This window comes from Hyperolius riggenbachi, chromosome 6 (assembly GCF_040937935.1).
Source record: "Hyperolius riggenbachi isolate aHypRig1 chromosome 6, aHypRig1.pri, whole genome shotgun sequence".
Taxonomy (NCBI): Eukaryota; Metazoa; Chordata; class Amphibia; order Anura; family Hyperoliidae; genus Hyperolius; species Hyperolius riggenbachi.
The window spans coordinates 99,896,108-99,908,745 of NC_090651.1; the positions used below are offsets into that span (position 1 = coordinate 99,896,108).

General features: G+C 40.1%; 1 protein-coding gene across 1 annotated transcript in view; it reads left to right on the plus strand.

Moving 5' to 3' along the window:
* Positions 1–243: 243 nt before the first annotated feature.
* Positions 244–12,638, plus strand: part of LOC137522503 (uncharacterized) — a 66,537-nt gene continuing 54,142 nt past the window's right edge. The window contains exons 1-3 of the mRNA XM_068242575.1: positions 244–324; positions 4,575–4,630; positions 7,821–7,883. Of these exons, the coding sequence (XP_068098676.1) occupies positions 276–324; positions 4,575–4,630; positions 7,821–7,883 (168 nt within the window). The 5' untranslated portion in view covers positions 244–275. The remainder of the gene's footprint in view (positions 325–4,574; positions 4,631–7,820; positions 7,884–12,638) is intronic.

A 12,638-nucleotide genomic window follows, 5' to 3' on the forward strand; every position in this document is an offset into this window, starting at 1 on the left:
GTTGGCTGGCATTTCATCTGTGTACAGAAATACAAGGTGGATTAGGGCACATTTAGGCTTGGTTTGTGAACATGAACAAAGTAGCATGTGAGCACTGTTTCCTGAACTACTTCCAATATTTATCTTAAATTTTAATGTATAATCATCACTGTCAAGAGAAGACCTTTTAAGTCCTTGTCTTTGTGCCAAATGCTTATGACGTAGACATCTTTAAAGGTATAAAAAGCAAACCTGCTTGTCATCAGTACCTTCAACTGGACCAAATAACCTGCACAATGAAGTTCTTCATTTTGTTTGTGCTGGTCAGCCTTGGCCATTGTGATGGTAAGCAATTTCCTTCTATTGAATGCTTAAGTAAAATATGCACTGGAAATGATTTCTTGATGCTAAGCTAGCGAGTCATAGTGTGAGTAGAGCTTCAGTTAGTTTAAGATACTTGTACGTCTATGCTTAGGACATCAGGGGAAGAGGAAGCGGCGCTAAGCACACCATTATCATTATTTCTTTAATGCAAACCTGAACCGACTTTCTTCCACTTGATCTTATCTTTGTCATGTTTTAATCTACCTAAAGAACAGTGCTTTATCAGTGCATAGTCTCTGTTTCATGGGGGCTTCCATCTTGCTAGTTACAAATTCTAAAAATAACATTACCTGCAGAGCTCCTGTTTCTAACTGATATCTGACACTTCAAACACATAGGGGCTATTCCTGTCCCATGATCCACTCAGAGAGAATTTATATTGTGCTAGAGGGGCACAGCAAAGTCAAGCAGTCAGTCAGCACTGTCCACATTTACAATTATTCACTACAGAGTTCAACAGTGAGGGCTGTTCCACACCAGAGCGGTTCTGGATCGTTTTTAAAAACGATTGCGGATAGACAAACGCTTGGCTAATGTATTTCAATGGGATGGTGCACACCAGAGCAGGTTGTTTTTTCCACAAACGCAAACTCGGGGGCTGCAGCATTTTTTAGATTTCGGAGGCGTTTCTGCCTCAATGTTAAAGTATAGGAAAGTGGAAAACTGAAAAACGCTAGTTCAGAGCAGTTTTCCAGGTGTTTTTGTTACAGTAGCTGTTCAGTAATAGCTTTACTTTAACAATATATGACATCTGCTACACACACTCCAAAAAATGCTAGGCATGTTTAGAAAACATCTCTAAACATGCCTAGAGTCGCTCTGAAATCTGCTTCAAAAACCTCTAGCGTTTTGGAGATCTGCTAGAGGTTTTTGGTGTGCACTGGGCCTGAAAGTTATCAGAAAAAAAAAAGCTTTAATTGTATGAATTAAAGATACATGTAAAATTGTCTGTATGACAAAAACTCATCCATAGCTTTTGTTTGTAAAAGTAAATTAATTTTATTACAGCTAAAAATATTTTTTGCCTTTAAGTCATGAGAATAAGGGTAATACTGTCTGGCTAATTGTTTCTGCTGTCTTTGTACACTTTGGGGAGATTTTCTTTTATTTCCTGTTGCTGGGACCTCCATTACTTTGATGTGAATCTTCCAAAATGTTTTACGCTTTAGGCCTCGTTTACATCATTCAGCGCAGATGGCTGTGCGATTGGAACGCAGCGCGTACAATCGCACGCCATCTGTGCTACTATGCGCTGCGCATCCCATTCACCACAGTGAATGGGATCTGCTCTGCGATTCTTGAAAATGCATGCAGCAGTACGATAGCGCATCGCACTGCTGCGCAGCACATATGATGGGAACGGTAGAAAGGCTGTCTATGCTCTTCTACTACTCTTGCGTGTCAAACACTATGTGCGCTGCCAAAATGCGCACGGCAGCGCTCGTAGTCTGAACGAGCCCTAGCTCATTGATTTTAATTGTACCATTAAAAAGATTTACTCTCTAAGTGTTAAAACAAAATATGAAGGCATTCTAATCCTTGTCTACATTATCTAAAACTGGAGTTGGGCCTTCATTGTTTTAATTATTATATTTTCTGCCTCTTATTACCTGTAGAGAAAGAGCACAACCGTAGAGAGTGATAGGACTGCCGCCCTTTCCCTCCATCCTGGGTCCCATAGCAGCCCCTATAGTTGATTTGGCAATTGTAGCTTCTTTAAACACATAGATCAATTCATGATTTCCCTTGTCTTTAATATATATATATGTATGTATATATATATATATATATATATATATATATATATATATATATATATATATATATAACCATTAATTGCCTAATGCAGTAACTTGACAATGCTTACTGTTGAGCTTTAATTCCTTTTTTTTAATAGTGATATTTAGATGAGGCATTATTTATGCGAAATTAAGTGGCCCATGGAGCCTTCCATTTTCTCTTCATAACTAATTAATTAGTTCATTCATATGATGTAGAAGAGATTTTTAGTAGTTTATTCCTAGTAACATATTAGTAATGGAATGGAATTGTCCCATAGCCAGATCATCTGGAAAGAAAACTAGGCAAGTGTATGTGACCTGGCAGACATCAGGTGCCCAGCTTCCCCCTTTCTGAGCCACCACCTTAGCTTACAAAAAGAGGAGATGTAGACAATGGGAAACCAATGCTGCTGCCTTGCCTAGGCCCCATTTTCCTTATAGGTCTGTAAATGTCCCCTGCCCAATCTGCTGAGGCACCCTGGGGTAGATTTATAAATACACATACACAGGGAATAGGAACAAAAGCTAAGCAGCCCCTTCCCATTTATTTTAATTGGATAAATCTGGTTGGTTGCTCACAGCAACTGTACTTTTACTCTGGTTTTTAATGAGTTTGATGAGTTTGTCAATGAAAAGCTGTCCCACTGTAGTGATGATGGTATTCAGCTAATTACGATTACGCAAAATTTTGCATACATTTTTGCAATTACACCTATGTGTGTAACGATTGCGGAATTATTTCCATGGTCAGCGCACAAGATGCGTGCTGACACTGCGGAAATCCTCCACAAGTGTGTAATTTAACAGAACCCAGCTATGGTGCTATGCACCTGTAGAGGGAAATTCCCACCGACAGATGGAGCTGTGGAGTGCAGAGGAACACAGCCTCTACACTGCCACAGATGCCAGATGGGAATTGTACGAGTTGAAGTAATGTAGGGCAAGATAGCCCTTAAAGAGAGATAGCACAGAGACAGAATGTATGTGTGTCCACCAATCCAGTCGCCACCCAACGACGGTGAACACACAACAGCGGAAACAAAGTGGGAACGCAATCGCAAGAGTGGCGATTGCCAATAGTGACACAAGATCGAATTAGACAGAGCACAAGTGTAGCAAGAAAGACACAGCAAATAACAAGATCAGAACGTCAAGGAAAATAACAAATGCTAGCTAAACGCGAACTCCGCACTCATTCGCAACAGCGAACGAGTTAATGACAAGATCACCGCGCGTTAGGCGCCCAGTGATAAGTGTGCCACCCTAACTAACCAAAGCAACACAAACACGAAATAGAGAACGCGAACGCTTGCTAAACGGTTACCTCACCGAGCCTACAGAAAGCGTTCGTACCAGACAAGACAGAGAGAAAGAGTAGCCAGTAGCAACCACTGCTCTGGCTTGCACCCCTAAGACGGAGTACAGACAGAACGATTTTCTGTCGACCGTCGCTGGCGACAAGACAATCGCAACAGAAAGACAGTACAAGGCAAAACAGATAATACAACCTGACTACGCTAGAAGGGATGCCTAGTGCAGTCCCAAGGAATTACTCTAAGATAATCTTAGCAAACAATAGCAAAGGCCTATACTCCAGGTGAGTTAGCAGGAACAAACCATCATGACCAGCAAGGGATTCTGGGAGAAAATGGTATTTATACTGCAAGCCATCAAAGGAAGCAGCTAAGCAATTTGCATGCCAAGTGGATGCAAATTTCTCACCAGAACAGCAGCTCAGCAAGTTGCAGAGTGAAGACAGGTCTCCTTTCCAGAGACCTGCAACGCTCAGAGCTACAAAATGGTCAAAAAGCTGTCTGCCTGTGCAGACAGCAGAGCAGATCATTACAATGTGTAACTATAATTTGTAAATGTAATTGATTTCGAATAATCGTTCGTAATGATTGCCAACTTTGGTGGTGAATAGCAATTCTGGTGGCAATAGCATGTATGGGGGCTTTGCTATTAACCACTAAATTTGGCACAACATTACGCGAGAATTACATGGAAATTTACTCAAAATCGTACATGATTACAATTGCACACAAAATTCATTACGATTTTTTTCTGAAATTTCACATTACAATTTTGCATTCTAATTGCAAATTTCGATGCAAAATTACTTCTATGTGAAATGTGTGCTCATCATCACTACCCCACTGTACTTTTAGTTTATGTTTCCGCATTTATCCTAGCTGCCAGTTTAATATTTGACTCAATTTTCAAAATTATTTTAAAAGAGAAACTACCTTTGTTTATGTGGATGTGTTTGTCCCTATATATCCTCCAGGAGTTTGTTCTGAGGCTGGACTATCATTTTTAATGTGAAAACCAGCTCAGTGTGACAAGCAGGTTATCAGTGGTTTACGTAATGACAGTCATGATCTTTACTAAATACTCTCTAATATATTATATAATACATTCTTTTCATAGATCTGCCAGTGCCAGTGCCACTGCCAGCTGCGGATTGTACTACAGGGACTCTTAAGGTAAGAATATCTGCTTTTATATACAAAGTATCATTTTAGAGGCACATTTCAAAAATGCATAGATCGATAGATCATTGATAAAATGGCATAGGTTAAAAGACCACTATCGCGAAAAATTGTAAAATTTAAAATACATATAAAACATATATAAGATGTATGTTTCTTCTGGAGTAAAATGAGCTATACATTACTTTTCTCCTTTGTTGCTGTAACTTAAAGTATTTGGTAGAATTCTGACAGAACTGACAGTTTTTCGACTGGTCCATCTCTTCATGGGGAATTACCAGTATTTCTTTTATTCTTTACAAATAAATACAGAAGACTCTGAGAACCCTCCCATGAGGAGATGGATTAGTCCAAAACTGTCAGTTTTGTCAGATTTCTACTAACTACTGTAAGTGACAGCAATATTAGAGAAAAGTAATTTATAGCTCATTTTACTCCTCTGGGGAAAATGTACTTTGTATTTATGTGTTTTCATGTACTTTAAATTTATTTCTTTTGTGATAGTGGTCCTTTAATTAACAATCTGTTGTTAACCAAAGAGGCAGAACACTCATAAGGAACTAAACTCAGATTTATAAAACAATAGAATTTATTTAGCTTTGTTGATATTCTCATGTTTTTGTTTAGTTACAGTAACTTGTTCTTAGGCAAGAAAGAAGTTAGACAAAAGTCTTCAGAGCTTTCTATCTTTTTCTTATTTTAAATGAAACCTGAATTGAACATCATCTCAGGTTTTATACTTACCTGGGGCTTCCTCCAGCCCTATGGGGTCCACATGGTCCCTAGGATTCCATCCAGTCCCCTCCCTCCATCCCCATGGGGTCCATCTGGTCCCATTCGGATATCAATCTATCTAGTTTCGTTGCGGGCCACTGGGTGTGCGCGTCCCAGCTGTGCTTGTGTGCTGATCATGCTCCCATGGCTAGAAGCATTCTGCACATGGGCAGTTACAGTCTATGTGAACTGTGGATGCGCAGAATGCTCCTGGCCATGGGAGTACGATCAGGGCGTGCATGCGCAGTGGAGCGCAACTGGGCTCAATTGGCAAATGTATTGGTCTAGCCTGTGGAGGAACAGAGGGAACTGGGCCAAATCTCATGGACTAGTCAGACCTCATGGGGCTGGAGTAAGCCCCAGGTAAGTGTAAACCTGAGATGATAGCACTTACATCAAATCTTTTGTGTCCACCAAGTTCTTTCAGGGTTTTAACTATATTGTTCATTCATTTTCACATACAGTGGGGTGCGAAAGTTTGGGCAACCTTGTTAATCATCATGATTTTCATGTATAAATCATTGGTTGTTACAGTAAAAAATGTCAGTTAAATATATCATATAGGAGACAAACACAGTGCTAGTTAAGAAGTAAAATTAAGTGTATTGGATTTCCAGAAAGTGTGCAATAATTGTTTAAATACAATTAGGCAGGTGCATACATTTGAGCACTGTTGTCATTTTATTGATTCCAAAACCTTTAGAACTGACCTACATACACATGTGAATCTAATTATGAGAAAGAGTATTTAAGGAGGTCAATTGTAAGTTTCCCTCCTCTTTTAAATTTCTCTGAGGAGTAGCAACATGGGGGTCTCAAAACAACTCTCAAATGACTTGATGACAAAGATTGTTCACCACCCTGGATTAGGGGAAGGATACAGAAAGCTGTCTCAGAGATGTCAGCTGTCTGTTTCCACAGTTAGCAACATATTGAGGAAATGGAAGACCACAGGCTCAGTTCAAGTAAAGGCTTGAAGTGGCAGACCAAGAAAAATCTCGGATAGACAGAAGAGATGAATGGTGAGAACAGTCAGAGTCAACCCACAGACCAGCACCAAAGACCTACAACATCATCTGGCTGCAGATGGAGTCACTGTGCATCGATCAATCATTCAGCACACTTTACACAAGGAGATGCTGTAGGCAAGAGTGATGCAGAGGAAGCCTTTTCTCCGCCCACAGCACAAACAGAGCTGCTTGAGCTATGCTAAAGCACATTTGAACAAGCCAGCTTCATTTTGGAATAAGGTGCTGTGGACTGATGAAACTAAAATTGAGTTATTTGGGCATAACAAGGGGCATTATGCATGGAGGAAAAAGAACACAGTATTCCAAAAAAACACCTGCTCCCTACACTAAAATATGGTGGTGATTCCATCATGCTGTGGGGCTGTGTGGCCAGTGCAGGGTCTGGGAATCTTGTCAAAGTTGAGGGACACATGGATTCCACTCAGTATCAGCAGATTTTGGAGACCAATGTCCAGGAATCAGTGACAAAGCTGAAGCGGCCCCACGGCTGGATCTTTCAACAAGATAAAGACCCTAAACACTGCTCAAAATCCACTAAGGCATTCATGCAGAGGAACAAAAACAATGTTTTAGAATGGCTATCTCAGTCCCCAGACCTGAGTATAATTTAAAATCTGTGGCGTGAGTTAAAGAGAACTGTCCATGCTCGGAAGCCATCAAACCTGAATGAATTAGAGATGTTTTGTAAAGAGGAATGGTCCAAAATACCTTCAAGCAGAATCCAGGCTCTCATTGGAACCTACAGGAAGCGTTTAGAGGCTGTAATTTCTGCAAAAGGAGGATCTACTAAATATTGATTTCATTTCTTTTTTGTGCTGCCCAAATTTATGCATCTGCCTAATTTAGTTTAAACAATTCTTGCACACTTTCTGTAAGTCTAATAAACTTCATTTTACTTCTCAAATATCACTGTGTGTGTCTCCTGTATGATATATTTAACTGACATTTTTAATCATAAGAACCAACGATTTATACAGGAAAATCATGACGATTAACAAGGTTGCCCAAACTTTAGAGCCCCACTGTATATGGTATGTTCAGGATCAACTGAGAATTACTGTATTTACTAAGAAACCAGCAGTCAGTTCTCAGTTATTTCCAAATGTATGGTAGAAGAATTCAGTTCCATTCAGTGGTGGATCTGATCATATTGTTCATTAATTGGTGGTAAATATTGCCTTGTGTGTACTGACAGAGAACCACTGTTTTTTCATCTGCCTTGTCAAATCCACTGATTGAAGTGTTTGATGATAATAATAAAAGAATATATTTTAGCATACTTTGACAATGATTATGTGAACACTTCTGCCTTTGCTTAAAATGAGGAAATGGTATATACTGAAAAACAATGATTCAATCAATTTCCTCTGTTTGTTTAGGATGTCGTTGGATTGCCTAAAGTCGTTTTGAGTCTAACATGCGCACTTACTGGACCTGCCTCGGTAAATATACAGAAAATTCTATATTGCTGGTATAGTGAGCTTTTACTCAAAGTATGCTGTACAGAAATCAGTGACATAAAGTCAGCACTGAGAGAGGTTATGTTTTCTGACTGTAAAGAAGAATCTTCAATACAGCTATACTTTTGTAGTTACCTTAGCTTGCATAACGATTCTTTAATATCATTCAGACAGACTTTATTGAATTCCAAGAGAAAGTAAGAGAAGTACATTAATTTTTAAAATGGGCTTGTCAGCCATAACATCAAATTCCATTGACCCACTGCTCTGTGTCTATTATGTAGCCTTCAACCTGACCATGCATTGCAAGCATTCCAATCTAATCAGAAATGTTTCTGCTATAATAAATCTCAGTCACCCTTGCTTTATTGCTGAAGAGAAGGAAGCTTGTCCTCTCCCCTCCCACTTTCCTGCTTCTCACGGATTGGCTGAGGGCAATTTAGTGAGCTGCTGAAATATGATCTATGCTGTGCTCGCATGTGTTTACAAAGCAAGCCAGAGATGACAGTGCAATTTCTAGGATAAAAAAGGTAAGGGTGTAAATTAGATCAGAATTGGCTATAGTCAGAAGAAATAAAAATGGAAAATGCCTACGAAAGAATTCTCTTTATTTACTATATAAAATTCACTGAAATGAAAACATGGACAGTACAATACAAATGTTAAGTGTGTAGAATAAATATTTATCAGAATCAGAATCATTTATAGTGTAAGTACAAAAGAGGGGGTTGTACCTGGAATTGGTTTCAGCTCATACAGATTCTGAAAGGGGGGTGGGGAGTAATGTCCAAAAGCCAAGAGTCGAGGCTACCATGCTACGGCGCAAACACTCTCACTTGGCAAGCATCTGCTTTCCCTAAGGAGAAATGGGGGGGGGGGGGGGCAGTGGGAGGTGAAGGTTCAGCAGTGATGGCCCAGCTCTACTATTATTTACTTATATATGTGTTTCTTTTACTGGGAAAATATGACCATCCCTGGTACTTTAAAGAGAATCTGTACTCTAACATTTTTACAGGAAAAAGCATACCATTCTATTCCTTATGTTCTCCTGGGCCCCTCTGTGCTGTTTCTGTCACTCCCTGCTGCAAACCTGGCTTGTAATTAACAGTTTTAGGCAGTGTTTACAAACAAACTAACCAGCTTGTGATAGGCTCACATAAGCAGAGTGTGTGAGTCATACAGAGCCTGCAGGGGGCCTGGAGGGTGTGTGCATAGCTTCTACCAATCACAAGCAGCCCTGCACATTCCACACATTCCAGCTTTAGCCCGACTGTGCCGACAGAAGAAAACAGATTAGATCATATAACAGAGATAACACAGCCATTGTGCAATTAGGAAAAGCTGCTGTAAGCCAGAGCACATTAGAACAGGCAAAGGAACTTATAGGATAGAAGAACTAAGGCTGAAAAGTTTGTTACAGAGTCTCTTTAATGCCTTGTACACACCATGCAATTCTCCAGCAGATTGACAGGTTAAGTATTTTCCAACATGTCCGATCTGATTTTTGATCATTTTTCTGATCAATTTTCCAATCACTTCTGTACAAAATCAATCAGAAAAACAATTGTAAATCAGATCGGAACTGTCGCAAATTATCGATTTGACCTGTCGATCTGCGTGGTGTGTACCAGTCATAAAATCGGTGACCTCCCTTTCAGTGATTGGCCAAGCTGGAAGATCCTCAGGTAATCAATATTGTTGTCTCTATAGTGAGATGTCTTCTGATAGATTATTCCATTTTTATCCCCATCAAGGGCCCTAATTCATTTCAGATTTTCTCCAAAGTTTTCTCATAGGTGATATTTTCAAATCTTATAAATTAAATGTCTTTTAAGCTACCAGTGACCAATACAGTACTCAGAATTATTTTGACAGTACTTTTTCTCCTGCTTTTTGGTTCATTTGCAATTTTAGAGTGCTGAAAAGTTATTTTAAACAGAAGATAAAATATTACCTTTTAGGAGAAAACTTTGGAGAAAAAATGAACAATTAACTTTTGCATATGCAATTAACTTTTTCTCCGGAGTTTTCTCCTAGGTGATATTTTTAAACTTAATAAAATGCCTTTTAAGCCACCAGAAAGCAAGAACATACTCAAAATAATTTTGATAGCAAGTTTTCACCTACTCTTCAGTACATTTTCAGTTGAAATGTGCTGGAAAGTTATTTTAAATCAAAGATGAAAATTGATCTCCTAGGAGAAATCTCAGGAGAGGAGGGGAATTGCATATGGGCCATATGCAATTAACCTTTTCTCCTGAGTTTTCTCCTATGTGATATTTTTAAACTTGTCAGTAAAATGCCTTTTAAGCCACCAGAAAGCATAAAAATACTCAAGCATTTTGATATTACTCTTTCACCTAGTTCTTAGTACTTTTTCAGTTAAAAAGTGCTTGGAAGTTATATTAAATAGAAGAAGAAAAATTATCTCCTAGGAGAAAACTCAGGTCAATTGCATATGGACCCTGGAGTTTTATTGGTCTGACAGATGTGTATAGAAATATATTTATTTATTTATTTAAAGTGAGGTGAAAATAAACTGATAAAATAAACAATTGGCATTTTATCCTCCTACTCCTAAAATTACTTTTTTTTAGATATCTATATTTAGATATAAAATAGTTTTATTTTATTTAAAAAAAAAAAAGATGTAATGCTCTATTGTTTTTGCTCAATGGCATAGACTTGCGGTGTCCCAGGGCTAAAATATTTTATTGACCGTCTTAAACTCACTCAAAAGCTGTTTTCTGCCAGACAAGTGTTTTATGGCTGTAATTCCACATCCTTGAGGATCATCGTATATTCTCGACTATAAGCCGAGTTTTTGAGGTAAAAAAAGTGGCCCAAAAGTGGGGGTCTAAGCTTATACTCAAGTCACAAGTGCTCCCCCAATGCAATATGAACAAAAAAGCAGCACGCTGATGGCCCCCGCCATTTACATAGTGCTGCAGGCACATTTGGCAGCCAAGTTACACTCCTCCTCCTGACTCTGCCAGAGCGAAATGTGTGACAGCTTTTGTGCTGTTCTCTGCCTCACACAAGTGTCCGATAAGCATAGCCATGTGGGCCTCCTAGTGTCAGCGCCATGGGAGCCTCCTTAATTTACTGGTCTCCCGCCGGGACTCCTTCATAGCTGAAGCTAGGAGGAGTCCCAGTGGAAGCTATGGAGATTTCCCGGTGGCAGCTATGAGGAGTCCCAGTAAATAAATAAATAAAGGAAGTCTGTGCAGCTTTGTTTATCAGGACAGGGAGACTTGGGTGAGACAGTGGACACAGAAAAAGCTGCTACATATTTCACTCTGGTGGAACGCGAGGAGGGGGGAAGGAGGGTAACTCGACCGCCAAATGTGCCTGCGGCACTATTTACATGGAAGATGGTGGGATGAATGGATAGCAATACAGTGAGGTGAATAGCTCACTTCAGTGGTAGGGCTAGCACAGTGATTAAATGGCTAGCACTCTCACCTTGCAGAGCTACACTCACATCCTGAAGTCCAGGGTAGCCAGAATCACCATCTGATTGAGAATTTGGAATTTTAACACAGAGAAATTCCACCTGCACCACTCCTGCATTTCCTACCATCGCCTTATATTAGAGTCAATAATGTTTTCCAATATTTTTAAAGAGACACTGTAACATCAAAAAGTCCCCCTGGGGGTACTCACCTCGGGAGGGGGAAGCCTCAGGGTCCCAATGAGGGTTCCCACGCCATCCTCTGTCCCACGAAGCAGCCCTCCGAACAGCGGCCCGTCAGACCCGACAGCCTGTTCAATATTTACCTTTCCAGGCTCCAGCGGGGGCGCGGTTGCGGCTTTCGGCTCCGAAGTAGACAGAAATACCCAATCTCAGTCGGGTCCGCTCTACTGCGCAGGCGCCGGAGACTTGCGCTTGCGCAGAAGAGCAGATCTGATGGCAATCGGATATTTCCGCTTATTTCGGAGCCGAGAGCCGCCACAGCGCCTGCACAGGAGTCGGGAAGGTAAATATTTACATTGCCGCTGTTCGGAGGGCTGCAGCGAGACCCCCGAGGGACAGAGGACGGCGTGGGAAGCCTCTTTGGTACCCTGAGGCTTCCCCTCCCGAGGTGAGTACCCCCAGGGGACTTTTTGATGTTACAGGTTTTCTTTAAATAAAAGTTGAGTGGTCAGCCTATGCTCAGGTCGGCTTATACTCGAGTATATACAGTACACTATTGCCCTACTAGGTTCCGACTGGATAGAAACTGTCACTTGCATACCTGAATGTTAAATACAGCCTAGTTATTTGTATGCTTGGCACTGTACATACCCATGTTTATTTCATCATGTAACCTCAAGTACAATGTGAGGATTATAAAACAGACATTACAAACAGCAACTATAGAGTCCTAGGAGCCTCTTTAAGTCATCAATAGGACTCAAATTTATAGTAGACAAAATGTAATGAACTCAGTTTATAGTGGATCTTTTGTCAATTTAAATTTCAAAGGCGAAAACAGAGTATACTCACCTCCTCTCAGGCAGTTTTTAAGAAGGCAAGTGTCCACCCTATGCAGAGATCACTGGCACCTCACTTGTTTTTGGACACCATTCTACTCACAGCAATGCAGAGTAGGTTGTTTGCCGTAAACTTAAACATTACTTTGATTCCAGACCTGAAGACTATATTTTACTAAGGTTTGAAAGGCACCACTGTACTTCACAGAAGGTCTAACACAGGAAATTTTAGCTCCATTAGACCCTCTTCTCAAATACTTG